The 27,576-nt window shown below is 47.0% G+C and overlaps 2 protein-coding genes across 4 annotated transcripts in view; both read left to right on the top strand.

Moving 5' to 3' along the window:
- Positions 1-17,020, top strand: part of RNaseZ (ribonuclease Z) — a 38,684-nt gene extending 21,664 nt beyond the window's left edge. Inside the window, exons 17-22 of the mRNA XM_089587556.1 lie at positions 2,061-2,209; positions 3,161-3,248; positions 8,817-8,937; positions 11,005-11,083; positions 15,734-15,878; positions 16,525-17,020. Coding sequence (XP_089443682.1) covers positions 2,061-2,209; positions 3,161-3,248; positions 8,817-8,937; positions 11,005-11,083; positions 15,734-15,878; positions 16,525-16,689 — 747 coding nt within the window. The 3' untranslated portion in view covers positions 16,690-17,020. The remainder of the gene's footprint in view (positions 1-2,060; positions 2,210-3,160; positions 3,249-8,816; positions 8,938-11,004; positions 11,084-15,733; positions 15,879-16,524) is intronic.
- An 885-nt stretch (positions 17,021-17,905) lies between these two features.
- The window catches only part of unk (RING finger protein unk), a 36,932-nt gene continuing 27,261 nt past the window's right edge, over positions 17,906-27,576 (top strand). For all 3 annotated transcript variants that reach the window (XM_089587555.1, XM_089587554.1, XM_089587553.1), the window contains exons 1-4: positions 17,906-18,060; positions 18,155-18,367; positions 24,587-24,888; positions 26,875-27,010. In XM_089587555.1, the coding sequence (XP_089443681.1) occupies positions 17,927-18,060; positions 18,155-18,367; positions 24,587-24,888; positions 26,875-27,010 (785 nt within the window). In that variant the 5' untranslated portion in view covers positions 17,906-17,926. The remainder of the gene's footprint in view (positions 18,061-18,154; positions 18,368-24,586; positions 24,889-26,874; positions 27,011-27,576) is intronic.

The raw sequence follows: 27,576 nt of genomic DNA, 5'->3' as shown, positions 1-27,576 counted from the left end.
TAAGTGACCAAAAGTTACCATACTTGTTAAGCAATTGAAATGGAGCTGTATCTTTCATCAGTTTCTTATAAGAAGCAGCATCTTTCAGTCTCCTTGCCTAAAGTCAGTATCTTCTGTGGGGGTTTTAATAGGGAGCTATACACGTTTTCCCCGTTTAACCGCGGCTGACCCAGTTCAAAACCGCCGGACCCCACCTCGTGGCCGCGTACGCTACTGAGCGCACCGACCACGGTGGGCCTTGCTCTGAGGGAACAAAGGAACGACACACTGGCTGACACAAACAAGGCATTTATTGCTATAACAACAATAACGCCGGCTAGCAACAAAATACGCTGAGGAATCGAGGACGTCCGACTCACCAGCATGGTTACTAGTGAATGTTCGCCCACTCTAGGGCAAGAGGGAAGCTCCGAGGCCGGACGGGACGAGCTGAGGGGAACATGTTTCCACACGTTAGTGACTGCGAAGAGCGGAGCCTTGCGCGTGAACGTCCATGCGCTTCCCCGGTGCCGAGCAAAAGAGAACCGTCTCTCCCGCGCGCACGCGCGCAGCAAAACGCCATCCATGGCGCTAGTGTCCCTGTAACGCGAGCACCCTCCCCTGTTAGTTAAAGTAACGCAACTGAGAAGAGTGCATTGCGGGGAAGCTAACCACAGGGAACGAGTTGAGGGTGCATTGCGGGAAAGCGACTGCAGGGGACGAGTGCGTCCCCACACTTCATAAAAATTGCTAGGAGTCTCAGCTGACCAGTTCAGCATCTCAGGCATTTCAAGCCGAACAAATGCACCATGTTGGCACTTTAGCACTGTTGGCAGTTCAAGTGAAATTAAGATATTAGCTGTGGTAAAAACTTATGAACATTATAGTACTGTGGTGACAAGGCCAGTTGTTCCCACACAAAAAAGGAATGTGTGTAGTATGACCCCTTAAGATTTAGTCACTGAACTGGCTGTATTTGTCAAAGATGGTTTGATATTTTTTATTTAAGTGCATACATGTTCACAGAGATACCGTATTGTCCAGACTATAGTCTGTGGACTATACATGTTTAAAAGCTGGGATCTCGAGTGGTGCGGACTATAGATGACTTAACTTTTTAAGATTGTTTGTCATACGCAGATGATCTTAGCTTGGCTGTCGAAGTAAAAACTAAACAGCGCCCAAATGCGGCTGCGACATTTTGCTGTGCTAAATCACATATCGAAATCTGCCCTGATATGCAATCAGCTTCCGTATGCAAGCAAATGCTGCTGGCGATACTCAGATTAGCTGCTTTTCAGTGCTTGGATTTGTGAGCACATGCGAAAAACCTCTATGAATGATGCCAGAGACGTCATAGTCCTTCTTGAAGAACGGTTGCGATAGCTATGAAAAGACGATGAGTCGTCCTGGCAGCTTTCGAACTCAGTGAAGTGGAGCTTGTGCAAGCATTCAAGTCGAACAAAGTAGGAGAGAAAGAATTTGATGTCGATGAAAAAAGTATATCGATGTCGGCTGCTTTACTGAAACACCTGATGAAAATCTGGTCTGCTTCCCTGAAGCATCAGCGGACAATCTAAAAAACTTATTTTCCGCCTAAGGTTGTCCCCGCAGGCTGTCCAAGGAAAAACTTTCTATTTTAGGCTAGAATTTGCCCCTGCGGACTATACAATGGGTGCGGACTATAGTCGGCAAAATACGGTAATAGTTTAGGCTGCAAAAGCAAGCCAAAGGACAGTGTTCAATTTCGAGGTTCTGGTATGTTGTGAAAAACCATGACGAAAATGACTGTGCGAGCATACTGCTTAGCAATAAGCTGCCAACGGAAAGTGGTGAGGTCAGCTTGCATTCAACATATGGGTTCTGTTTTAAAATTGTGGTGGCCTGTGGTCATTAGTTGCATCATTTATTGACTTTATGGTATTGCAGCACTCTTCTTGTTCGTGATCGGATCAGGAAGACGTGCTAGTTTTTACCATTTCAAAGTTGTGTAATCACAGTTCTGCATGGAACATTGGCTGGATCAAGTCGGAAATCATCCTCTAAGTGGTGTGCTGCAATAAATTTGCGCCTCTCCGCAGGGTTTGGTGAAGGTATTGAAAGAGAGACAAGCTGCCTTCGAGACTCTCGGGATCCCGTACGAACCACTTCTCGTGGTGGCTCCCAGGTTCATGGTCTCTTGGATGTCTCGCTGCAGCCACGCATTTGATTCAGTGGCCGAACTCTTCAAGTGAGTGGTCTGCAAATTTTCGTTTTTATTAAAAGATATGGCAGCAGCAAAAGAGCCACTGCAATGAACATTTCCTGTCACGTGCGTTAAATTCGCAGTCTCTTTTTTCTTTTGCTACTTAGAGGTGATGGCTTGCTTTTGTTTGATGCATGATGTGCTTGCGGCATGAGAGTGTTAATTTGGTGGCCTGATGCTTTGAGCATTTAACTATCCTTTCATGACGATTTAAAAGATAAAAAATGAGAAACCGTAGTGACAGATAAAGCAGGGTCTATCTGTGATGCCCACTACCAGGTCCACCAACCACTTGCTATACTGGTTGCTTTCACTTTCACTAAGCTTGTTTGTTATTTTGCAGCTACAGATCTGTGCAATTAATAGCATTGTTTTTAAATTCCTCGTGAACTGAATGTCTTTGTGTACCGTCATTGTGATATGTTAGTGTCTGTTGGTAAACGAGTCACGAGTGCTGTAATTGTCTTAGGCATACTTAAGTTACGCAGATATGACACCGGTTCTAGGCAGTACCGCATCACGTCCATGACACATAGATTTTGGTGTTTTGGCGTGTAATGTGAGCCTGTTGGTTTTATCACGCTTTTATCAAGGTTTTTTGCAAACTTTGGTTACAAGTTTTACCAAAAAGGACTCCTCTGTTTCATATGCAGTCCAGTGCCTTCTAAAGTAGTGTGTAGAACAGACAGTTAGTGGGAGTGACAGAGTAGGTATCAGGAGGAGGAAAACACAGTTTGAGGTGACAAAGGATTATGGAGCAGCGAGATTGGTGAGTTAACAGGCAGTTGGAAGTCACAGGAAGAGATCTTTTACCTCAAGTGCACTTAGCTAGACTGCTGACGATAAAAATTTTTACTGCGGTGTTGGGCAACAGTAGTGATGGATGTACACAAGGCAACTACAACATTTTCTTTTTGGTTGTGCACCTTTTTCCAGATATGTAGACAATGCATCATTACTTTATGACCAAGCCTCACCATCTCCGGAAAAGTTGGAGTTACTTCAGAAACTCAGGCTAAAAGATGTGAGTTTTCTTGAAAAGTTTTCAGTGAGAAGCATGCATGTTTTTTTTTTTTTTCCAGGGGAAGATTAGTTCAAGATTCTAAATTTGATTTGGGCCTTTTGATCTCCTTGTATGCATTAGGTAACATTCAGTTATGATGGCGTTCTTTATGTGACCACTGGCCCATTGAGGTTGAGTGTGCGTGCGGCAGCAGTAGTACTAATGAAAATGCGCTGTTTCCTCCAACTGCATTTATCTGTGGTCCAGCCTGGGACAAATTGCTGCTTGCTGGCAGGTGTTCTATTGTGGTGCTAAAGTAGATAAAAGCCGACGGTCATGCTTTTTGAAAGTGCGAGGCTGTACGTTTTTGACAAAGTGGTCCTATGTGCTTAAAACAAAGCACTTCCGCATATTTCTGATGCATTTGGGAGGTCTCTTCTATTACACTCAGTGCCATGAGTTCTTGCAAGAAGAAACAGTCCTCAGCTTTTTTTTTTTTTGTAGGCGAGGAAGCCAGATAAATCAGTAGCATTTGGCATGCTTTAAGGGGGGACGTGGCTTACAAATCGCAAAAAAAATGGCCAAAAAAAAATTGGTGTTTTGAAAATCATTTTATCTGCTGATATGCCTCATTTTCTGTGCTGTCCCGAAGTTTCATTGCTGAAATCCACCAGGAAGTACTCTAAGAAAAAATGTTTCGTGAACTATGGTGACACTGCGTATTGAGGAAATGCTCGTGAAATCAACATTTTTATTGTAAATTGGTTTTTTGAGGAATGGAAATGGCGCAGTATCTGTCTCACATATCTCGGCGGACACCTGAACCGCGCCGTAAGGGAAGGTAGGAGTGAAAGAAGAAAGAGAGAAAGAGGTGCCATAGTGGAGGTCTCCGGAATAATTTTGACCACCTGGGGGTATTTAACGTGCACTGACATCGCAGAGCACACGGGCGCCTCTTGCGTTTCGCCTCCATCGAAACGCGGCCGCCGCGGTCGGGTTCGAGCCCGGGTACTCCGGCTCGGTAGACGAGCGCCTTTCTGACTGGATGCTCATCTTGTGGAGCAGATTTCTTCACAACTGTTTCATCTGTTTTGACCCCATTTGTTTTGTTGCAGTCACAGAACTCTACTGTATGCAATTAATTTTTTTCCATCGCAGGTTTTTAGATGTGACATCTTGTTCGCAGTTTAGACATGTCTATGCCGACTGCTTTGCAAAAATGAAAACAAATTAATTTGCGTTGTGGAAAAAAAAATCCAAGACTGTCATCACATGTAGCATACTCGTATGCATTCAGAAATGCAGTGAATGTTAAGCCAGTCTTCTACTACATTTTGTTACGTGTGCTGGCTTTCCACAATATGTACAAGCGAAAAAATTTGTTGAAAAAAAGTTCTTCAGATATAATGCTGGAATTTTGTGCACTTAAGTTTGAAAGCATTACTAACATGTAAAAGTTTTAATCAGAGTCCATCAAAACATAAAGAAGTTGGTGTTGAAAGCCACGTCCCCTTTAAAGGGCAACTGCACCACTTATTGAGAATTTCGCGATATTCAAGGATTCACATCTATGTAGGCTGTAGGTAAAGCATGCCAAGTGTTTTTGCACTAGCATTTAAAATAGTGGTGTGATCGTTGATTGAATTTTGTGCTTCTCCTCAAAGCTACGGAGGAGCGTGGGGAAGTTCAGTGTGACATCAAGGAAGGCATGATTTTAAAGGGACACTGAGGAGAAATTGAAGTTGGCTTGTATCGACAGAATACCAGCTCCTGATTACAAAAACGCCACTCATACTGACAACAAAGCTCTTGTAACGTAGAAAAGAGCAAGAACCAAAATACAGGTATCGCCGCCACAGGCCAAACTCGCAAGTACAAGCGTGATGAGATCATAGAACAAAACAGTGTTGCTAGAACGAATGGTTCTAGCAACACCAGGAACCGAGAAACCATGCATCACTGAGGCGCAGCCAATGCATGCGCAAATCTCCTTGACGTCGCCAGATGGCGCCACGTGCCCGGCTGCTACGCGCGCTCCTGAAGCATCGGAACAAATCAGCGCCTGTTTTCCGGCGGTAGGCGGGCTCCCGGTATTCCGCTAGCGGTAACAAGGTACACGGTATGCTAAAGGTGTCTATTTGCGAGAACTTCGTTGACGACTTCGAGAACGAGATCCATCGTAACGCTGGCAAAACGCCAGTGCAAACGTAATCGAAGCGACTGTAGCGACGGCCGCAATAGCCGATAGATGCCTTCAACGTGCGGCCGGCGGTAGCTTTCTTTTCGGCTGCTGCTAGGCCGCACTGCTGGCAGCCAGAAATCACGGAGTCTGCGTTACGTCATGTGCACGTCATGTTTCACGTCTCTTAGTCCTCTGTCGTCATAGACGAATCCCAAGTTTGAATCAGAGCGGCGGGAAAACTTTTTCAACTTCGAATCCAAATTTCTTAGAAATAAATGCATCTTTCGCTGCCGGCCAAGTGGCAACAAAGCCATGACATGCCGAACTATCGGATTTTACTATAAAAAAAATATTAATAGTGCTCTCCTCAGTGTCCCTTTAAATTACCACTGCCATCAGCCACACCCTGAACATCGCCTTCGGTGTCATTGGTTGTTTTCCTTCAAAGCAGGTGTTCATGCATTCAGAATGTACCGATACCTTCGATTACATAATTATATGCAATCCACTTGCTGTTGTGTGCTATGCAGAAGCTTGAAGGCCGTCGCGACTTTAATGAGTGATTACGTCATCATTTCAAATGCTAGCAGTAAATTTCACAGGTTCCCTATCTTCCTTGCACTAGAGGTGCCCCGCCAGAGACGGTTTGTTCCAACTGGAAGACTGAAGCGTTCCTTCGCACCAGGGGTGCCCCGTCGGAGACGGTCTTGTGATCAGTTGAGATGCAGGGGTAAAGGGGATAATTGGCGATTCATATACATATATTTACAGCATATACAAGTTGAGGCACTAGAGACATATTAAAAGGCAAAAAGACAAATAGAACAACAAAGAGGTGGAACTGGCTAACACTAGGGGAGGCCCCTACTCGGCATGGCCGAAGATGCGTAGCATCTCACCTTAGCCCAGAACCCCGCTTCCGGCTCCGGGGCCCGGTTTTAAAGCCTTAAAGGCCCGGCCCACATTTCGTCGCTTCCAATCATGTTGCACTGCTCACATGATTGGTTTACCGAGAGCATGGCCAGCCCTCCAGCTTCCGTAGGGCACGGTCGTGCCAGCACGTGCGGAGTCGGAACATTCTCTCCGCCACAAAATAAAATAAAAACAAACACAAATATACATTCGTGCCAGCACGTGCGTGAATCGGTACCGCGGGGCAGGGTGGACACCCGTACTTCACGGCGCGTTCGCGAGCGGCTGCATTCCAAGAAAGGAGACGCTTCGCTTTGAGCGCCCCCAGCCGCGTTCCGATAACCCCGCGTACACTACCGATCCCTTACACTAGCCCAAAAGGACTTCGCATGCTTTACCTGCAAGTTTCACACATTTGACCCTTCTAAGCTCATCGATTTCTAAAACTTATGCAGTTTCCCTTTAAGTGTTAGTGAGGAAACATTGCCTTTTTAAGAAACAGGAAGGGAGTAGAATGGAGTGGGGAAAAACACCAGTCAACAATATCCTAGCTGAAGTGAGAAAGAGGAAATGGACATTTAGTGCAGATGAAATATAACTGATGGTCCCTTTGCATAGCAGAGTGTATTCCCAGAGAAGGAAAACATTGGAATAGGAGGCTGAGAGTCACATGAGGTCGGTCTGTTTGATTTGGCCGCACTTGCTGGACCAGTTTGGTAAAATTCCGTGGCAGTACCATGAGTGTGCAACACCATTTTGGGCATTTCATATGTAGCTTGGCATTGGCCGCTTACAAAAATTAACAGTTGAGTGCAGGCCTGGTTATGTGCTCACCCTGGCAGTTAAGTTTTTCCGTAGAAACGTCGGAATGGCCGGTTGGTCTGGTCAAATGCTCGTCGCGAGCAACAAATAATGATTTCACGTCTTCATCTACTCGTCCGGCGACACGCTGCCGGTTGGGGCAGCAGTTCCAACTTCTTGACAGAAAAAACTGATTTTATTGAAGACGAGACCAAAATACAAGTACTAGTAAGAGAAAAGGCTGTTTAAAAGAAGGGCTGTAGAAGAGTGGCCGAGGCTCGGCGCACTCCCTCTTTTTGCTGTTTGTTTGCAGCGGGTTTTTGTCCCTTCGATAATTGGGCGGAGCTTTAGTAAACCTGCTCTTGCCCAATTTCGACCAATACATACAAGTGGGGGGAGCCCAGTGCTCACCAGAGCCCGACTCAGCGGACCGCACACTTTTCCTGGAACGTGCAACCTATCGAAGCGCCAGCAAAGTAGAAGTCCACCGCTTAGCTCGACAGTCAGGTGGTTTCAGAAGTCGCCAACCTTATTGGTACCCCATCCCCACTTGAGAGCTCATCTCTTTTCAATGGGAAACGGTCGTCGGCCCTTTGCGACCCTGACAAGGCTGCTCGCGGTCTTGCTCCCCGTTTCCCGCGGCCTTGGACAGCGTCCGAAGCGCGCGACACGCTGTCATCATCCTTAACCCCTCCAGGCGAAAGGGGGAAAGGAGCTACTGGTGCCGTAGGCTTCTTGCTTAACACTGGCATCACCACCGAATTGCAGCCAGTTGCATGCTGCCCACATCAGCGGCTGCCAGCAGCCCGAACTACGCGAGGAATTTTTTGGCAAAAAATTGCGATGAAATTTTGCGATGGGCTAGCCCCAAGAAATCACTGTTTTCCCAAAGAAAGTGCTTGCATGTATTGCACAGACGTTATTCACGAATATACATTGAAATACTGCATGCCCACGGGGCTCAACTTCACTGCTCAGGTTTTACAGTCGACACCATGACCAGCAACACACTCCTGTTTTCAGCAAAGAACTGCCACCATTTTGTTAAGACTGTGGTCGTCTTTTCTCCAATCTCCACTTGGGCACTGCCGTCTTGATGCACACTAGCTGCACGTCCACTTTGGAAAACACAAGCAAGTCCAGAACTCTTGCTGTATTATAAGCAGGTACTTTTGCAAAAAAAAAAAAAAAGAAATACGGAAGTGTAGCAGGCACATGCTGCATTGGCAAAATGAATGCAAAAGTGCTGCATTCCATAAACTGCTGCAGCAGTGCAGCCAAGTCGGAGAGACTTCGGGCCGATGAGGTTAGGAAGTTGTAAGGGTAGGGCGTGCTGGAACTGATGCAAGACTGGGATCTGTGGGATACAAGCCTTTGGGCCTAGCTGGGCTGATGATGGGGATGATTTGCTTTCTTGCTATTCTGTCGTTTGATTGCGAGCTTTCTATAAGACCCAAGTCCCAACAGCAGATTTGAGCGCCTCAGAGTCTTACTTTGCAACCAAAATGCTTTATTGGATGTGTGGCTATTAAGTTTGTGTAATCAGCAGTACTAAAATAAAGCTGGCCTGTCTAATAGTTATATTAATTCTGCTCTGGCAAAGCTTTTCGGCCTGTCCTTGTTAAGCCTTCCCGTGTTTAGCTTCCCATTTCCCGACTCTCATCTCTTTGTCGTCACTGACGGTGTTTGTGCAGTTCAGCACGGTGCTCGTTCTACACTGCAAGAATGCCTACGGTGTCACCCTCACTGCAGAGACTGGTTGGAAGCTGACGTACTCTGGTGACACTATGCCCTGCGATGCTCTCGTCAAAGCAGGTCAGTCTCTCTGGTCCTTGTGCAGTCGTTCTAGAGAGCAGAAAGGGTGGTCTGAAATAACTTGTAGGTGCGCAGTCAGAAGATATGCTGCTGTTGTGTGCAACGGCTGAGACATTTTGCTGCCAAACTTAAATTTTTTTTTTGTATAATTTTTTTCATTTGCTCATAAGACTTTCTTGAGAAAAGAAGCTGATAGCCTTTTAGTAAGTACATATCTATCTGAGCGAAGAATACTACTGGCCGAAGGCAGGAACTGAAAAGATTTTATTATTAAAATTGATGGTGAAGCCTTATGTCTGCTGTAGAATGCGTATTGTGACTATACAGTACCACTTACTTTGTTATGAGGGAACAGTTACTCATTAGTATCCATCCAAGAGCAACCATATGGCTACAAAGGGAAACTATACACCTTTCACAGAAACTTCCTAGTTGAAAAAAAAATTCGTCCTGGTCCAAGGTTCAAACCCGGTGCCACCGCCTCACTGGAGTGGTCACACTTTTGTAGCCGTATGGCCGCGCTTGGTTGGATGCCAATGAGTAATTGCTCCCTTATCACAAATCTACTCCATCTCGGGCGATTCCCCGCAAACTTTGGACCAACACCCCACTTCGAGTAGTTGAGCAATTCGCTCTTGCCTTACAATATGCCAACCGTCCCGGTTAGCTCAGTTGGTAAACCGACTGCCCCTCTGAGGTGGTGGTACCGGGTCCAAACCCTGAACCAGGACAAATTTTTCTTCAACTATGAAGTTTCTATAGAAGCTGTATAGCTTTCCTTTGCAGCAGTATGGCTACACCTGGGTGGATGTCAATGAGTAATTACTCCCTTATTACAAATCTGCTCCACCTTGGGGGATTCCCCTAAACAATGAACCACCTACTTCCTACTTCTGGTCACTGAAAATTTGCCAGAATTTCATGGTGTCAAATAAAGACTTGCACTATTGCATGTTTCTGGCAGTGTATTAAAAAAAATGGGAATATAGACAGGAACATTCTGTGCTCCCAAACTGTGTTTTACCTCAGGTGTTCTCAATCCTTCGCGGAGCCCCCAATAGCCATTCAGCAGGTGCTGATAAACACTGTGTGTCCTGGCTTCCGTCTCGTCCTGCCTAACATGTGTGCAGAGAGGAGTGTGCACGCACACACGTACGGCACCTGACAAAATGCCTGAATTCAATTAGTGATGAGAAGATGTATAGTGAGACAGCCTTCTGTTCGAAAATTACTGTATAATTAGTCTCAAAATGCTAAAGTGGATAAAGAAAAGGTGGAAGTTAATAAGGCATGCATGGATTTAGGTGCTCGGGGAGCCCAAGAAACACTCCAAGGAACTCTAGAGTTTTGCGGAATCCAATTTGAGAACCACTGGTTTGCACTGGCAACCTTGGTAGATGCACTAGATAGAAGAGGCAGCCAAAATGAATCTATATGTGTTCTATTTTGCTCACAAATATGGTGGGTGTTCAAGAAGTTTTGCCCGAAACTTTTTAGGAGCTGATCATTCTTCACCATGCAGTCACCACCAATGACAATGCACTAGGCTGTGCATGTTGTCATGAGGGTGGCTGCTTTGCCGTACTTACCATACAGTCTGGTCTTTCCTCCATTTTTGGAAGACGTTAGTGCTCTTGAAGTACTTTAGACTGTAGTGCATCTCAAAAACGCTTTATTTTAAATAATTTTACCTTTAAACCTTATAGCTTCTCACAACATCCATTGAACTAGCATCTAAACCAACAAAGTTTAGCCCTGAAAATTTGGCCGTAAGTATATGCAGTAAATAATTGGTGCACTACGGCCTGAGTTGCCACTTTGCCATTAACCCCCAAATACTGCTACTACTAACTATTCATGCCACAGGACTTTTTGCTGTTGTTTCAGATAAAGGAGCGTTTTGAGATTACACAATTCGTGACCGATGCAGAGGTCACTGTTGCGAGTTTCTGCCGCGATCAGTAGCTGCCCTTGTTCTTCTGTGATGGTGTCTGTGTGAATGAGTGTGTGCTGACAGTGGTGTTAAGTGTGTGCTCTGTCTGTTCTGTTTTTGTTTTCTTTTAACAGGAAAAGGAAGTGACATACTGATCCACGAGGCAACAATGGAGGATGACTTGGCCGAGGAAGCCGTCATTAAGACTCACAGGTGAACTATGGAAGGCTGCGAGGTGTCATTGCTCATGGATGAATACCACAACAGAGTCTGATACACCAACACCTGGTACTGTATGTGTAACAAACAGTAGCTCCCTTACATCGGCAGCAGTTTATGCGGACAAGATGATGTGCACCTTGAGCCCTTGAATCGGCCTAGGAAAGGCTGTGTCTAGTTTGGAGCATAGCTTGCTTGTTAATTTCCAGGAACGTTCTGTAAGTGCATTACTGTTGCCACTTGCCACAGCTCAGACTCGCTATTCAACATCCTTGTCTGTCCCTATCTACCAAATGGAGCTCCTTGTGAAAGCTTTCATCAAGACAGTTTCAGGATGTGAGCCGCCGCGGTGGCTCAGTGGCTATGGTGCTCGGCTGCTGTCCCGAAAGACGCGGGTTCGATCCCGGCTGCGGCGACTGAATTTCTTTGGAGGAGAAATTCTAGAGGCTCTTATTCTGTGCGATGTCAGTGCACGTTAAAGAACCCCAGGTGGTGGAAATTTCCGGAGCCCTCCACTACGGCGTCTCTCATAGCCTGAGTCGCTTTAGGACGTTAAACCGAATAAACCAACCAACCAACCAACCAGTTTCAGGATGGATGGAATGCAGGTTCTGCAGCACTGCAGATTTCAGTGAAGGAAGTGCAACTTTATTTGTAGACAGTTTGTTGTGTTGTTGGCCAAAGGGTTGGTAAGCTTCAGGCTCCTTGTCTTTGGGCCATCTATGCTCCAGCTAACATGAGACGAGTGGAAGAACTGCACCTTTCTGCGTTGCACACGCAGTCTGAACAGCACCTATCGGTTCCTGCGACAGAAAATTAATGGCAGACCCTTAGTCAGGGACGGCATGTCAGCATAGACTGTTTGAATAGGAAGTCGGCCGAAAGAGTTTGCATAAGCCATGTCCTTTTATGGTGTGTACACTGATCGATAGTCATATTGGTAAAGATGCAAACTCCAGTGTAACATATGCATCAAGAGAACTCCAAGTATGTCATCTTTCTGTGGTGTGATATATCATGCAAAAGTTTGTGGTTCGTGAAAATTTCGAATTTCCGGCCATAAAGGCACAACTTATAAGTTTCGTCCACTACTGACAGGGGTTCATGATCTGTCTGTAAGTAGTTGTGCACAGCAGTCATCACCAATCTTGAGCCAAATGCACATGGCATTTTTGGCCTCTAACATTTCAAGCGACTCAAAGCAAACCCTTGACATGAGGTGAGGGATCACCAAAGGCCTCCTCAGATAGTGGCTCATGAACATCATTACAGACTGGATAAGCTATTTGTCTTTTTGGAGTGCTGTCGCTTCTTCGTCGGTTGTTTTCCAGGCTACTCCTTTTTGGACAAATAGTGATAGAGTTTAAGGTTACGAGATGCCCCGTACAGAAACTTGTGTTTGAAATTGAGCCCTAGAAAAGGTTGCATTTCTTTGCTGTCCCATTCATGAACTTTGTGAGTTTCATCGGCATTCTCAGCGGTGGGGTGGTCCAGAAACACCATTTCCGCAGCACTCGGGGTGCACTTGTCCTTGTTTGTCCAGTCTTATTGTATCCTAGTGAGTATGGTGCCGAGGTTCTTGTGATGTTCTTCCTTGTCTCGGCCTCCCATAGCAGTGTCATTCAGTTAGAACTGTGTCTCTGGAATGCTCTCCAAAAGCTCCTTCGTGTACAGCCTTTTGTCAAAAAAATGCAGCCTGTGGGGTTTGCTTCTAAGCTTCGAAGCCTGTGAATTTGTTTGTGAGGGTTCTTGTACCACCCATGGAAAACTTTAGCTCCGAAGTAGTGAGGTCTTGAGTTACACTCGCGTTTGAGGCATTCATTATGCCGGCGATGCAGAGCGGGCCGCATTGCAAGCTGCGGAAGCAAGCCGACAAAGGCTGTACTGTCAGCATCAGGAGAAGCACTAGTGGTGCGGCTAAAGCATGAATGCAAAAAGAAAAAAAATATTATCATCTGGATGAGAAATGCAGGCGGTTTCATCAACACTTCCAAAGTGTAGTCATTGTGCCTTCGAAATGGTAATCACTTGCGTTAGTATTCAGTTTCCCTCAAATAAGATCTACTCATTTTGCTGTTCACATTTTTACTGTCTTTTTCACGTTTCATTCGTTGCTGACACTACCTTTTGAATATAGCCCGCATGGATGGCACTTCAGACTGAAGGCCTGTTACCTTCCCTGTATGTAGTGTGTTCAGCAGCAAAGCTTTTGTAATGCTTCTGTATGAAAACATTGATTTATGTTGGTCAAATGTTTAGGGGAATCCGCCAAGGTGGAGTAGATTTGTAATAATGGAGTAGTTACTCAGTGGCATCCACCCGAGCGCAGCCATACGACTACAAAGGAAAGCAATACAGCTATGAAGCTGTATACCTTTCCTTTGTAGTTGTATGGCTGCGCTTGGGTGGATGCCACTGAGTGACTACTCCCTTACTGATTTATGTTAGTCGAAAAGTCTCCACAGCGCTAGCCATTTCCGGTCACATTTCGATGGAAGTAATATACAAAAGGTGTGTGCTGTGTGGTGTCTGTGCACGTTAAAGATCCCCAGGTAGTTGAAACTAATCCAGAGCCGTCCACTACGGCATCCCTCATAGCTGATGCGTCACATCAAGGCATCAAACTCCACAGTTACTGTTTTATTTTCTTAGTGACTAGCATGACTGGTGTGGTCCAATATGAGGCCTGGATTGGTTGTAATATGCCCTGCTCAACCAGCGTATCATTGCAGTATGGACATGGGTATGCAGTGGTAGTGGTATGTGCAGTGATTGCAGTTGATTGCAGCTAGCCTGGTAAACATCGGCATGCAGAAGTGGACTGCAACTCTCTCGCTATCCCTCAAATAGCTGAGGGAATTCTTTCACCACAGTGCTGGCAGGCAGCAGTGGGGTTTTAGGGTTTGTGCTGACTCTCATCTTGAAGCCACCATGGTGTCTCGCTCAGTGGTTATGGTGCTCGGCTGCTGACCCAAAAGACGCCAGTTCGATTTCGGCCACGGCGGTCGAATTTCGATGGAGGCGAAATTCTAGAGGCCCATGTACTGTGCGATTTCAGTGCACAGAACCCCAGGTGGTCCAAATTTCTGGAGCCCTTCACCACAGCGTCCCTCATAGCCCGAGTCGCTTTGGGACGTTAAACCCCATAGACCAAACCAAACCAATCCGCACAAAACGGTGCATAATCTGCAGGGGCCAGTTTTGGCTGGAAAAAATTTTTTTTTTTACCACATTTTCCGCATAGTCGGCACTTTGTACATAGAAAAAAAAAGATGCATGATCCGCACTTGTAGATAGTCCGCAAAGCCCCAAATTTAAACTTTTAAGCATGTATAGCCCTCAGGCTGTATACAGGAATGTACGGTACATATTTGGCAGTGCAAAGACTTGTGCTGGCTCCAAGCCAGAGCCGAGAGAAACAAAGAGTAGGAAGTGCGTAGCGACTGCGTGGTGCTTATCTTTTGAAGTAAGCAGGTGTGCTACCTGAATGCCCATTTGCTTTCAAGCATGTGAGCACAACCAAGCTAGTACATGTCAAGGCTGTGCAGTTTGAGCCCATAATGAAGATCAGATGTGTCTTGTGATTTACTGAACGAACTGCATGGCTCTTTGAGCCAGTGTGTGAAGTAATTGGCATGGGCTGAGAAACCATGGTACATGAATAAACTAGCTGTGTGCCCGTGCTCATATAGCAGAATTAACGGACGCATGTTGAAAAAAAAATGTACTCACAATGTAAAACATTGCGCCTGTGTACTCGCACAAGCGGGAAAGAATGATGCCGAAAAAAAATCAGCTCATTTGAGCATGCAGAATGAACATCTTACATGACGCACGTCCTGCTTTTTACAAGTGCTGTGACCAGTTTTCTATTAGAACTATTGTGGACAGATGAAGACATGTTGGGTGATTTGAAAGTGAACAGTTGGAAGTTTAGTTGACGGTCCTTAACAGCATTGTTTGATCTCACTTGTGAAGAATGTGATGGCTGCTCCTGACGAGTGAGGGCGCAAGATATGTGCCATTTTTTCTGCAACAAAAATTTTCGCGTTTGCCTTTGAACTGTTTCATTCTGAAGTAGCGCTTTCAGCCTCACTTATGCTGTTGTTATTGTCACTGGTCGATAAGTGTGCAACTTTTTATTATTAATTCTGTTTGATTGTCTCATAGTATTTGTCACTGATGGGCAACCTAAACTTACAATGAAGCTCAAATGTGTGTTCTCTCTAGCAAGACGGTGAGCTGGGCGATTTGATTCTGCCTCCTTACAGGAACAGTGCTGTAAGATGCGGGACATGTGGAGAATTCACTGGATGAGTGCCAACTTGCAACTAAAAGTTTTATTCAAAACAAATGGATTGTATAGGGCCAAAGGAGCAACAGCAAGGTGATGAACAGACAAGCATTCAAGTGGTTCTCCAAAAAAAGCCACTTTTTTTGCGAGTGTTGAAGATAGATGGCTGATGTATGTGTATGAACTGGTGACTATTTGGAAGGCCTCGGTCACTTCACTTGCAGCTTTATCTTTGTAGCGGGAAAGAACTTGTATAGGTAGGGTGCACCTACATATGACACGGTATTTTGGCGGATGCTTTCATGATGTTTTTCGTATGCCGTCAGAAAGTGTTTATGTTCTCTGCGCAGCACGACAAGCCAAGCGATCGAGGTTGGCGAGCGAATGGAGGCCAAATTCACACTCCTCACCCACTTCAGCCAGCGGTACGCCAAGCTGCCCCTCATCTCGGACAAGTTCCACGGCAGCGTTGGCTGCGCTTTCGACCACATGCTGGTGCGTGCGTGTACCGCAGATTTGTGCATCATCCACGGGATGGCTCCAGCAGTGTCTTGTTTGTAGTTAACTATGGCATCCATAGCAAACAGCCTAAATATGCGAGATATCAATGTAGACCATTCAAAGTGTGGGAATTACATGCAACCTAGTCACATCCGAGTCTTAAACTGTAGGTTGCTCCTCATGATCAGCTTACCGCTTTTCATCTGTTAACTTTTCTTTTTTTTTCGGCCAGGCATAGCGCAATATTTATGCTGCATTTGCGAAAAATTTGATCTCACAGGTCTGTCGCAGTATGCTCCGGTGTGATCTGCCCTCCTTGCCACTGAATTGTGCAGCTGCTGTGAAATAGGAAGTCAGAAATGAAGTGCATTTACAGGACCACATACGAGGCAGCGCTTGCGCGAAAAAGCATCGATTTCTAAGTTTAATGACACCTAGAATAGTCGCACTGCATAAACGTCTCTTTGGCATCCTACCTTGCTTTTATTTTGATCTTCTTACAGCTAGCTCACTTTTGGAGGAAAGAATTTGAATTTCATTAGTTTGGCATGCCCATCAGAGACATGCAGAATATTGTTCCATAGTAGCTTGTTAGGAAAGCACGCCACTGAAAAAATTTGAACTGTTAACTGCATTGCAGGTTCGACCGAGTGACCTGCCGATATTACCCCTCCTATTCCCTACTCTGAAGAGCCTGTTTGCTGAGCACTACGAAGAGATGCAGGAGAAGACTGCGAAGAAGCTGCGTCAGAAAGCACTCCTGAATGCATTAAACTCGGCACAAGCGTCTGTACCCCAAGCCTGAGATGTTTGTGCAACAAATGGACAAGGAGACTTAGAAGACCGCAAACAGGCTTCGCCAGAAAGTTCTCTTCAGTGCATCAAATTCATCGCGAGCATCTGGCTTCAAGCTTTGAGACATTTGTGTGTATGTGAATTGTGTAGATAAGGCAGATGGAACAGAACATTTCATTTGTGACACTTGTTTCAGTGGAACATCCACATTGTAATAGTAATACTGTTCATTTCGTGTCCCCATTGTACGGGGTGTAAAAAAAAAAATAAAAAAGAGCGTATGATTTTGGCAACTATGTGCATGACTGTGCAACAAACAGAATAAACCCTGGCTTCACCTGAACTGGTTTCAAAACATGCACTTCTGTTTTCGCTTGGATGACACACGCCAATGGAAAACACCTGTTTATGCAAATACTACCGCTTACTTGAAGGCGGCCTAGCACCTGTGACCCCCGAGCAAAAAAAAAAAAGATGCCGAGAAAGCCGTCAAAAACCGAAGTTAATATGTGCGTGACGACTAGCATTAAATGAGCAGCAAAACCTAAAGTAATACATTCCGGCCCGTTAAGCATTGGCAGCTCTGCGACCTTGCGGAGGCAAAATTGCTTAACTGAAAAATATCTTTGAAGTGTAAGGCAATGATCGATTAATACATGACAAACGTTCGTTTGAGACCCTGCCTCATACGTTATCTCTGTCACAACTTGACACCACCATATGGCCTTAAATAGTCTGAACAAACACATGCATTATTCCCTATTTCAAAACGTCTCGAACTACGTCTCTTCATGAACTGCATCAGTTAAAAAATCTCGGAACCTAACATGCACTACAATCAGGTTATATTACGAGTTCCCCGAGAGCACCACGCGTAAGATGCACCGATCGACCTTACCACCCCCGCACAACTGAGAATGTAGCATAGTCGGCATGGAACTTGCTGCTGGGCGGACACTGAAATCAGCTGGGCAATTTGACAGGTGATGACCACGCCGCTCCCACCGACAACGCAAACAGGGGCGCGCATACTACGTGACTGCAGCATCCGTGACGCATACCAGTGACGTGTCTCCCGTAGTGTAACAATCCGGACCACACGTACAGCACGTTCCGTGCGTGCTCTAACAGGCATTACGTGAAAGCACTGTGCTAACGTGGGTGAGTACTGGGACCAAGTCCGATCTAAATGCCATGTGAAACTACCAAAATACAAATAAACCTGCCCACGTGACCGGAAAAGACCAATGGCGACCCCGCTAAGCCTGACGTCACATGCGCAACCCAAGTGCGCGGGCTGGCAAGAGGCATCCAAAATGCCGTCGACTGCTGATCAGAAGGCTGCGCTGCCTACACAAACGGAGAAACCAAACCATTACAAGTAAGTTTCAGGGCTTGTCAGGGCTACCTGAGAGTCCGCGCAACACCAAGAGTGCCGGGTCGTCACGCAACGCCGTCTCGCTTGGCTGTTTCAGCTACCTGAAGGAGTTCCGTGTCGAGCAGTGTCCGCTATTCGTGCAACACAAGTGCACCCAGCACAAGCCGTTCACATGCTTTCACTGGCACTTCAAGAATCAACGCCGCAGAAGACCCATACGGCTCGCGAGAGACGGCACCTTCAACTACAGCCCCGACGTGTACTGCACAAACTACGACGAGACGACCGGAATTTGCCCCGATGGTGACGGGTGAGTCCGCTGACGTTCTCGCGTGCAGCCATGTATGCAGCGGCCGCCAGTTTGTTTTGACGGACGCGTTGCTCGGCATTAGCGGCCCTACGCGGCATCGAATCCGCTTGCAGCGCGTTCGGCGGTTCTTCTAGAGCGCGCAGACGTCGAGCTCGGCCGCACGCGTGGCTCGCGTGTCGCGTTAAAAACGCTCCAAAGTGTGGACATGTGCGTACTAAAGGCACTTGTAAACAATGTCGGCCATATTGTTTGACTACGCCATGTTGGCGCGAACGGTGACGTAACGCGCCTACTGACCAATCGGGGACAGCGGAGGCGTGGGACCCCCCCCCCCCTCTTCCCGCTTCGTGCTCCGGAAACATTTTTCGCGAGGAAAAAAAAGGCAGCGTCGTTAAACACTGGCGTACCCCGAAATCACGCGTAAAAAGGGCTACGACCGACGAGATTTGCGGTCCCTCGTCGAGCCCTCGGGGCGGCGGTTAGCCGTAGTCGCCGCGCTGGCGACGTGCCCGCGTTTCCAGCGGGCCGAGTGAGGATGGCCGAAGCCTGCCGCTGTGGCGTTGCTCGCGTTTCCCCCGTTTTCGTTTTTACTTTTTGTGTTTTAGTTGTGCCTTCCGCGATTCGACGGTTCCATTCTCCCATGGCAACAACAGCTGTTCGTTTCGCTTCGGGGCAGGACGTCTCGGCGACAGTGACGCGGTCGCCTCAAAACTCCAGTTCCTTGCCCGTTCGCTTTTCTGGTCCTGTCCGATGGAGGCGAAGCGCGACGCTAATTTCTATCGCGGACGTTCGCAGACGCTGGCGGGCTCGGGCGGATTTGCAGCGCGTTGCACGCTACTTCAACGCTTTTCTCGTTTTCTGGCCGCGTCTGTACATTGTTGACGCTTTGCTGTGTAATCTACGGCCGTTCTTATGCCACCGTTTCTGCAACGTCGAGCGCGCTTGAAAGGTTGCTTCGATTAAAGAAACAAAAAGCTATCCAGCGTTGCCCTAGATGGCTGTCCGATGAGTCGTGCCCCGGGTGATTGCGTCACGGCGTGGACTTCCGTGATATACCGTGCGCTTGCTCGCAGTGATAAATTGTTCGGGCCGAAAAGAAACATTCTGTGCACGCTGAAAGAAAGAAAGCCTGCGAAAATAAATGTGGAATTCGGCGCCGCGGCGGATGTGGGCGCTTGGTTTCGTGCCAGAAATAAAGAAAAAAAAAGAGAACAGAATGAAATTCGTTCCGGTTTCGCATAGTGTGACAGCTCGGTGTATCGCGCTGTGCTGTCGTACAATGGTTGTGGGTTGTAATTTCGCGAGCACCTCGAAGAATTTCAATGCGTTTCACCGCGCTGGAGCTTTATTTGCTTTAGTAGGTTCAATGCAGCGGAGTGACTTTTTTTTTTTTCGTCTGTGTGCCTTGAGTTGGCCGGCGCGCAGTAATGCATGTAAAATAAAAAGAAGTTGCAGTGTGCCCGCAGTTTTCTTTGAAACTAAAATAATTAAAAGCGGAACGCGTTAAGGATTCTGTGGAAGATTTCATGTATGCATGTTGTATCCGTTTCCCTGAGACCTCTGATTGTCATCATCATCAGCCTGACTATGCCCACTGCAGGGCAAAGGCCTCTCCCATGTCTCTTCAATTAACCCTGTCCTTTGCCAGTTGCGGCCCCCGTATCCCCGCAAACTTCTCAGTCTCATCCACCCCCATAGCTTTCTGCCACCCCCTGCTACGCTTGCCTTCTCTTGGAATCCACTCCGTTACCCTTAAGGACCACCAGTTATCATGCCATCGCATTACATGCCCTGCCCAAGCCTGAGTGTCAGTGGCATTTAAGAACTCTGGTCGGCCCGGGGTCTAGCGGACTTATCAGATAAAGAGTGCATTAGCTTTCTTCTAGATTGTCGAGCCAAAAGTGTGTCCTTCATATTGTCTCTCGAACGACTCACAACCGGGATCAGGTTCATACCGTCCCGGTATAAGAGCAGTGGCATTCCCAGGATCGACACGAAGTTGTATACCACATTTGCTGGATGAAGATGTCAGCATGCATGAATCTGAACGTACCTTGCACATAAACCAAAACTAGAATTGAAACGCACTATACAACACGTCTTCTGAAATCGGATTGGGTTAGATGGCACGTGACTGAAGCCTGTGGAGATGTAATTTTCTACGTGCTGCGAAGTGCGAGGTGAAGACAGGCATTTTTATGATAAGAAAAGGGCTAAACAGAGCTTGGGACACTGGTGTGGCGACATCTGTTCAAATTTTGGGCTGTTTTAGTCTGCGTTCACAGATTTTGTAAGTGCTTGCAGTTTATGCACGTGTTTTAAGGTGCAGAAATGAAGCATTTTTTTTTTTTGTTACAAATTTGTCTCGGCATGGTTTCCGAGCATCATCCCCTTTTTTCAAAGCAAAAGGGTTGCCTCTCACCTACGTTACCAAAGGCTTGCATGAAGTCTTGCAACCTAACAAAGTCGTTGCAGCTACCTGTGATGCTTTGTAGATGTTTGTAATGTGATGCGAAGCTGCAGAGGTGCTCCGTGCATTCCTTTTTCTTTTAAACTGTTTTCGTTTCCCATGCTGAAGCTTTTTTGCCATTGCTTGGGAAAACTGAAGTCTCCTCTTGATGTCACTAAGAGGCGGCCAATGCCTCTTTCAGCATGTTTTGCAAGTGCGTCAGTACAGTCTTTCCGAACATGGGAAGCGAGTGCCATGATCTGTGATAAGTGATACGTGGGCCATTGAGAGCCATTTCAAACAGAGCTTTTATTGAGCCATCACACAGACAATGTAAAAAAGGAAGGGAAAGCAGTGAGATTGCGTATTTCAAGGTAGTCTCCGTTTTCTTTAGTTGTATCATTCTGCAGCCCACTGAACTGAGCGGCAGCCATTCACTCGAGTGCTCATTTCGCTCGTTCAAAACATTGTTGGGAATGCTGGAATATGGTAATGCATGAACGCCGTTAAGTGTTTTTTTTTTTTTCATATTTCGAGGGCTTTCCATAAATTGCGGAAAAAGAACCACATAAGAGATATATTGCCACAAAGAAACTGGACTGACTGGATTTCTTAACCTTGTCTACAACTTAAAACAAAATGCATGTGATCCCAAAATGACTGTTAAAGATATTGTGTGATTAACCTTTAAAAGGAAATTAAAAGGAAATTTTAAAAATGCTTCAAGGAGTGCCACATGACGGAGAACAATATGTCTTTGGTCTCACCTAGCTCTGGTACCCTGCTTTTTTTTTAAATCCTTGGTTCAAGTTACGCGAAACACTGTATATAGGAAGTGGATTTCATGTAGAATTGAGAAAACAGCCTATTGAGTTGGGACACAATAAGAGGGGATACAAAACAGGCCTGTTTACTGTGCCTCTTGTTGTTAGTGTGCTGTTTTCTCATCGAATTATTAGGCCTGGGTGGTGCTTTTATCTACCGTTCAAAAAGAAATGAATACAGGCAGTTTCATTGTTGTTTTCTATTATAAGGGTACAGGACTTTTCAGCTGCTGCTTGTTCGTGTCATAGAGAAACTTTATTTTTGCAAGGATGGGTCCAGCCGGTGCATTAAAGAGAGCTGTGTCTGGTGTAGGCATTGCAGTTTTGAACAGTACCCTTGTTTCTCTGTCGCTGTTGATGTTTATAAGGGAAGTTTGTCAGTGGTTGAATGTCTAGCTTTAAGTTCGTCTTATTGCTGCTACTAGGAAATTTGTCTGTTTATGAAAAAAAAAAAAAACTCACTGGAGCGTATGCTACTCCTAATGACATTATTCGGACATTGCTGTTTTCTACTTGGATTTTCTGGATAGATAGATAGATAGGGAGGGAAAGGCAGGGATGTTAACCGGAAAGGATTCCGGTTGGCTACCTTGCACGGGGGAGGGAATGAGGGGAATTAAAGAGGAAAGAGAGAAGGAACGGAAAATAATCACAGTCTGTCAATCAAGGCAGTCTCTCTCAAAAAACAAAAGAGTGCCTTGTAAGCCTTGATGGCAGTTGACTGTTGTGGCCACGGACCGAGGATCTTGGCCTCTGTTAAAGGGCGAGGATCCAGGCGGTCCAGAGCACAGCGCAGAGCTTATGTCAAGAGCCACAAAGGCAGGGCACTCACACAAGAGATGAGTGATTGTATCTTCACAGGCACAGTTCACACAAGAAGGGCTGTCGGCCATAGCGATCCGGAAAGCATACCTATTCGTGAAGGCAACACCGAGCCATAGACGACACAGTAATGTTGCTTCATGACGCGCTACATCACACGGAAGACGGAGCCGCAGTCCAGGGTCCAATGTCCTGAGGCGACGGTTGCACAACTCTCCAGTGTTCCACACTGAAAGTGTGAGCTCCAGCCTCAAGGAACGAAGCCCACACGCTGCATCAGCTCTCGTTACGGGGATATTAACGGGGATTCCGTCATTGTGGGCAGAACAGACAGCTTCGTCAGCCTGGTGATTGCCATGAATGCCGCAGTGGCCCGGCAGCCACTGGAAAATTATGTCATGTCCTTTCAATGTGGCGTCATGGTTCAGCTTGCGGATTTCGGCAACGAGTTGTTCGTGTGACCCGCGGCGTAGTGCAGTTTGCAGGCCTTGAAGGGCTGCTTTAGAGTCGGTGAAAACTGTCCAGTCATGTGCAGATTCCTGACTGATGAACTGAATTGCAGACCGTAGGGCAGCTAGTTCTGCACCAGTTGAAGAGGTGAGATAGGTAGTCCTCACCTTCAGTAAAATTGACCTGGCCGGTATCACCACAGACCCAGCAGAGTTTGTTGAAGTCGCTGAGCCATCTGTGTAGACATGTATGCGGTGTTTATGGTTAAAATGCAAATGATGCAGTGTCAGTTGCTTGAGAGCAGGCAATGATAAATCAGATTTCTTAGTAATTCCCGGAATAGATAGGTGCACCCAGGGTTCATGGAGACTCCATATGGGTGAGCATGATCTTGATGGGTGGGCGAACTGCGAAGGAAGATAGGCACGGTGAGCTTGAATTATTTTTGCAAATGCAGTATGTGGTCCGAGTACGGGAAGAGCTGCAAGATGATGACTCGTAACTCGCGTGAGGTGCCGAATGTGTGTTCTCTTGGTGTGTTCACAGGATGCTGCGCAGCGACAAGAATAGTGGCTGCCGTTGAGGCACATTTTCTAGAATAGTTGAGCTTTTTAGTGGGATTACTTGATGGGTTTTTGTGGGCACTTCATCATTTATCTTTATTTGTCGGTGCTGCCACCTATTGTACTGCGTGAGAAAGAGTGGTCCTGTAAATTTTGCCGACTGTTTCAGTCCTGCCTTGATGTCGTTTGCGTACTTTTGGAGGGCAGGTTTGAAAAAAGAAACATGCGGAGGACCAGGTGTTGAAAAGATCTGTTGTGAGGAGGTGCCATTTCCCCGGCTTTAAAATTACCCACATTCATGGTGCTTGCTGCTGGGAAATATCTGCACCAGTACAGTGATAAACACGGGCTATCAAGAAAGAGCTCTTGCATTTGAGTTCCCGCCTCGGTGCTGACCAAGCTCACCTACCCCTCTTGCCAGCTGTCGTGGGAATTGGCATTCCTTCACAACCTCCGTGCTGACCCGCTGTTTTTTAACCAGACAGAAGAAGGATGCTGGTGGTGTCCTAACATTGCCTTTACTTCTTTTTGAAGCTGCAAGTGTATGTACAGAGCAAGTGTTGTGCGCTCCATTTCTTGTCCTTTTTTTTTTTTTTTCACTTTTGCCTCCTGTGCTCTTCTTCGCAGCCATGGCACCTTTTTCTGCAACAACAACGTCATTGCTGTGGCCGCCTGAGTTTGATGGCTGTTTCCTAAGTGCAGAAAACGAAGGTGCAGTCTTGGTCAAAAATTCCTAAGGCCACAGCGTTCACCTGCAGCGAAATGAATGTCCCTAGAATGCTCGGTGCAGTGGATCATTCAAAATACAAGTCAAGCAGGAAGCTTCTCTGCTGCAATAAGAAACCTTCCGCTAGCATTTCAAGGTCATTTGGTCTTTAATAGTGGCGTAGTGGTTATGTTATGCGGCTGAAGCAAAAAGCCTTTGGTCTTAAGACTTTTGACCAAGACTGTACCTGTAGTGGCAGGCTTGCAATGCAGTCAGTGTGGATGGGGCCTTTCCTGTATGCTTTTTCATCATTGCTAACCCGAAGAAAACTTTGTCGTTCCTCTCGCCTCCTCCGTGTGGTGGCCCGTTTGGTGACTCCCGTGGGGTTGGTTGCTGTGTCGGCAGGTGCCGGTTTCTGCACCGCACCGCGGGGGACACGGAGCGCCGCTACCACCTGCGCTACTACAAGACGGGCATCTGCGTGTACGACACGGACGCGCGGGGCAACTGCGTCAAGAACGGCCCCCACTGTGCCTTCGCCCACGGCCTGCACGACCTGCGCTCCCCCGTCTACGACGCCAAGGAGCAGCAGGCGTGCCTGGCGGGCGACGGCACCTCGGCCAACGGGCCGGACGATGCCACCAACGGCGGACCCAACAGCCTGGACAAAGAGCGCAATGCGCTCAACGAGGACCCCCACTGGCAGGGTACGTTCCTATACTTCCTTTTTCTTTGTTTAGGTGTTGGCGCAACAATAAGACAAACAGAAGAGAGACAGACAGCACACTGCACTAAGAACCAAGGTATAACCCTTTAAGGTTCGCGGTTACTGCGTGCTCCCACACTACAGCACTGCTGACAATGCCGAACCGGCCGACCCCTGCCTTAGCATTGCTTTGACCCTTCGAGGGTCGAATTTAAAAAAAAAAAAAACTTTCCCAGATGGTCAAATTACTTTATTGCGGATTTTGAATGTACGAAATCAGAGTCTGAAGGGTCATCGCTGTCGGTGTCAAGAGAACGGGCAGTGCACTTGGCCGTATTGCCGCTTTGCTGTGCATCTGAAGAACTCGAAGGAAACTCGGTACGTAAGGAGAGCGTCGGGAGCATGAGCGTCTGAGCGTACATCGGTGATAAACAAGCTAAGAGCAGCGCCAGTAAAGATGGAAATCAGCTTCCACGCCCCTGCGATATAGATAGAAATCAAGTTTAGCGAGCCTCTTTTGCGATCACACGGCGAAACCAATCTAGTTTAGAAACCAATCAAGTTTAGCACGCATCTTTAGCCTCTTTTGCGATTACGGGGCGAAACTGAAACCACAAAAGGGCGTTGCCACAGACTGCGCAACACGCTGCAGCTAGAAACCAGTTCTGTTTATCTCTGCAAGAAGGTAGCACAATCAAATTCTAAACGCTTCTTGTAAGTCCTAGGAGGTGGCAGCACCTCCCAGTGAGCATGCATCGTCATTATGGTGTTGTGGGTTCCTAAGTGGACACAGGCCACCACCCACCGCGGGTTCGAGCTTTGCGCGAGCCAAGGGCCCCGATCAGCCGTCACCACACACACACTGGGACACCGATGCGGTACACTCAACCTCCGCTGGGAGGAGAGCGATTCGCTGCAAAGAAATAAGCCTCCAAGTTCACAAAGGAGACGTTTATTCACGTCATCCTTCAGCAGGTACACACGCACTCAATAGTCACCCCGTCCCAGGGGCGCGCGAGGAGCAAGGCTCCGCTGCGCGCACGAAGCGACTCGAGTAATGCGCACCGCTAGCACGCCGCTGCAGGAGAATGTCCCCGCGGCAGTGCTGTGATCTCTCTCTCGTGTCGACCGTTGGGCCGGTTGCGAGAGAGAGTGGGCATTCAACGCAAGGTACGCCTGTCAGAGGTCGCTGGACCCCGCTGGACAGGCTCGAGCCACTGCAGGTCAGAGGACACGTGCGGGCGAGCTCGAGTAAGCACTGGTCCGAACGGTAAAGGCCGGCAGGGACAAACAGTAACGTACGCACCTTTCGCTGTCTCGGAGGGATCTCCCTCTCTGGGCCCCGCTCGGACGGTCGCGCGGCGCGCGGCCGCCCAAAGCGGGGTCCCGAATTCCCGCCAAAAGGCGCCAATGGCAAAGGCCCTTGGGGAGCCGGGGCGGAGCTGTGGCTAAATGACAGTGATTAGTCACCCAGCCGCCTCTCCACCGCCTGAGGCGGGAGCAAGGGAAAGAGGAGAAACAACGCGGGAGGCCGGCTAGCCGCGCAAAGGCGACGGCGGAAAGCCAGATTCCCACAGTGTGAAATTTCAAACAGGGTTGAAACCATTCACGTACGGCAAAGGCCTTGCGGTACGGAAAACTTCCATTGTACCCATACTGCAAAAACCCTCAGAGGGTTACAGGAGTAAAGACACCTAACTTTTTGGTGCGTGTTTTCTTGTTAGCAATGATGCGTAAAGCATTATTATACATGGATTGCCACGGGTTATTGTCCTATGAGTACTAAATAGTTTATAATCGAATTTCTTTCTAAAAGTTGAAGTGTGAACAATAATGTGGTTGTCGTCGAAGCTGCCTCTGTGCAAATACATGTTGCTAACATATGTAGCAGCACTCGGGAGAGGGTAGGAAGCAGTCTGTACGATAGTTTGTTTGTGTATTGGGTAGTTGTGCCATTTCTTTAAAAATGGTTTTCTTCTTTTTGCAGATACAAAATATGTCTTAACTAACTACAAAACTGAGCCGTGTAAACGGCCGCCTAGACTCTGTCGGCAAGGTTACGCCTGCCCCCAGTACCACAATAGCCGGGATAAACGACGAAGCCCAAAGAAGTATAAGTACAGGTAGGGATTTCTTTCTCTCCTTTCTTCTTGTTTGCTTGTATGCGCATTTTCTTTTTTTTTTTAAAGTTAAAAATTGTTGGAAATCGCTAATAAGGCACCTTGACTATAAGTACTGTAGTATGACTGTGATGGTGGTAAAGTTTTGTTAAGGCAAGAGACGTTTGGGCCTTTCTTTGGCATATGGCATTGAGCATTTTGGCATATTACTCCTGTATGGGATAGCTTCCTACCTGTTTTACACATGAGCTTTGAATGGGATTTGGGCCTGTGTGTGTATTTGTTAATGTTCTGGCATTGGTTGATTAGCCATGTAAAAAAGTGTTCGGTGTTTTGTCATAGTTTTGATGGGCCTGAATTTTTCGAAAATTGAGTCTTTATTTGTGCGTTCACTGCCTTGATAGCTTCAGCTGCAAGCATAAGCTGCGTGATATTTGTACTTGCCAGGCAGAATGGGCACGTCTTTATTGAAATATTTCTCACTTGGTAGTGGTGTGTGGCCACTATAACATTCTGCGACACAGTGGAAGAATTGGTTGGCAGCACCATTGGATCTCTCCCATTTGCTC

This window comes from Amblyomma mixtum, chromosome 4, assembly GCF_055824585.1.
Source record: "Amblyomma mixtum isolate Tamu chromosome 4, ASM5582458v1, whole genome shotgun sequence".
Classification (NCBI taxonomy): domain Eukaryota; kingdom Metazoa; phylum Arthropoda; class Arachnida; order Ixodida; family Ixodidae; genus Amblyomma; species Amblyomma mixtum.
This window is presented reverse-complemented; position numbering and strand designations above follow the sequence as displayed.